General features: G+C 28.1%; 1 protein-coding gene across 1 annotated transcript in view; it reads left to right on the forward strand.

Annotated features, from left to right (window-relative positions):
* Window positions 1-1,176, forward strand: part of LOC106791386 (galanin receptor type 1-like) — a gene marked incomplete in the record, with an annotated part of 42,807 nt that overhangs the window by 29,014 nt on the left and 12,617 nt on the right. Inside the window, 1 exon segment of the mRNA XM_014756989.1 lies at window positions 842-1,047. Within this exon segment, the coding sequence (XP_014612475.1) occupies window positions 842-1,047 (206 nt within the window).

Raw genomic sequence — 1,176 nt, forward strand, 5'->3', positions numbered from 1 at the left:
ATTTTAAAATTTTTCTTCTTTTCTTCCTTCCTTCTATTCCTTCCTTCCTTCTTTTCATTTTCCCGATGAGATTTTTCTTTGGAGTGGAAACCGAAAGACAGAGAGAGAGAGAATGAGAGAGAGAGAATGAGAGAGAGAGAATGAGAAAGAAATTGAGTTTTACGGTAAATAAACGAGGTAAAAAGGTATCACGGAAAAAGGTAATGTAGGTCGTCGAAGTGTCCGTTACCACTTCGTTTTCTAGGAAAATCTGACGTTTATTCGAATGTCAAAAGAAAAAGATAGGTATATATCAATCGATGAAACTGTCGATGCAATTGCTGATTGTGCGAATTTATAAATGTATGAATGTGCATGTACGTATGGTACGTAGGTACCACGTGTATCAAACGAAATTACAATTTCATCATTCTTTTCTTTTCTTTTTTGTGTTTACCTCGCCAAATAATATTTTTTTCTGAATTTGTTATTTTACCATCTCTACCTTTAGACGTTCGTTAAATTTGTACATCCTCGTCTTCGTAGAATATTAATTTTTCATTTCGTTTCGTATTTTACTTTTCTTTTCTTTTCTTTTTACATACGAAAATATACGTTTTTATGTAAAAATATATATATATATATATATGTTTAAGGATATTAAAAATTAATGATTCTTTGGGTATACGTTTAAAAACTAACGTTTTAAAATGAATTTTATGTTTGATTTTATCTATATCCAAGTGTCTTTTAGAATATATGGGTTTTTCATTTTTAATATGGCAATAAAATAATTTATGTGTAATAATAATTAAAGTAAAGTCAATATATATATATATATAATATTGAATTTGGGTTTTAGAGGCATAAAGAAGTTGGACAAAGGGTCATTGCATATTGGTGCGTTCGTGATCCCGATGCTGCATTTTTATGGAAAGCACATGAAGTTTATATGCTTGTACTAGTTCTTGTATTACCACTTACCGTAATGGCATTTTGTTATACTGCAATTTGTTGGGAAATTTGGAAAGTTATGAAACGTCGTTATCATATGACAGCGAGACACGCGTAAGTGATATTCTTTTTTTAATATAATATTTTTGATCATTTTATTATATTTATAATAACATAATATATATTATACTAATATTAATCGATATTATTATATTATATCTGTCAATATGTGTTTTATGAAAA

This window comes from Polistes canadensis, unplaced genomic scaffold, assembly GCF_001313835.1.
Source record: "Polistes canadensis isolate GaletaPanama2010 unplaced genomic scaffold, ASM131383v1 scaffold_302, whole genome shotgun sequence".
In the NCBI taxonomy this organism is placed as follows: domain Eukaryota; kingdom Metazoa; phylum Arthropoda; class Insecta; order Hymenoptera; family Vespidae; genus Polistes; species Polistes canadensis.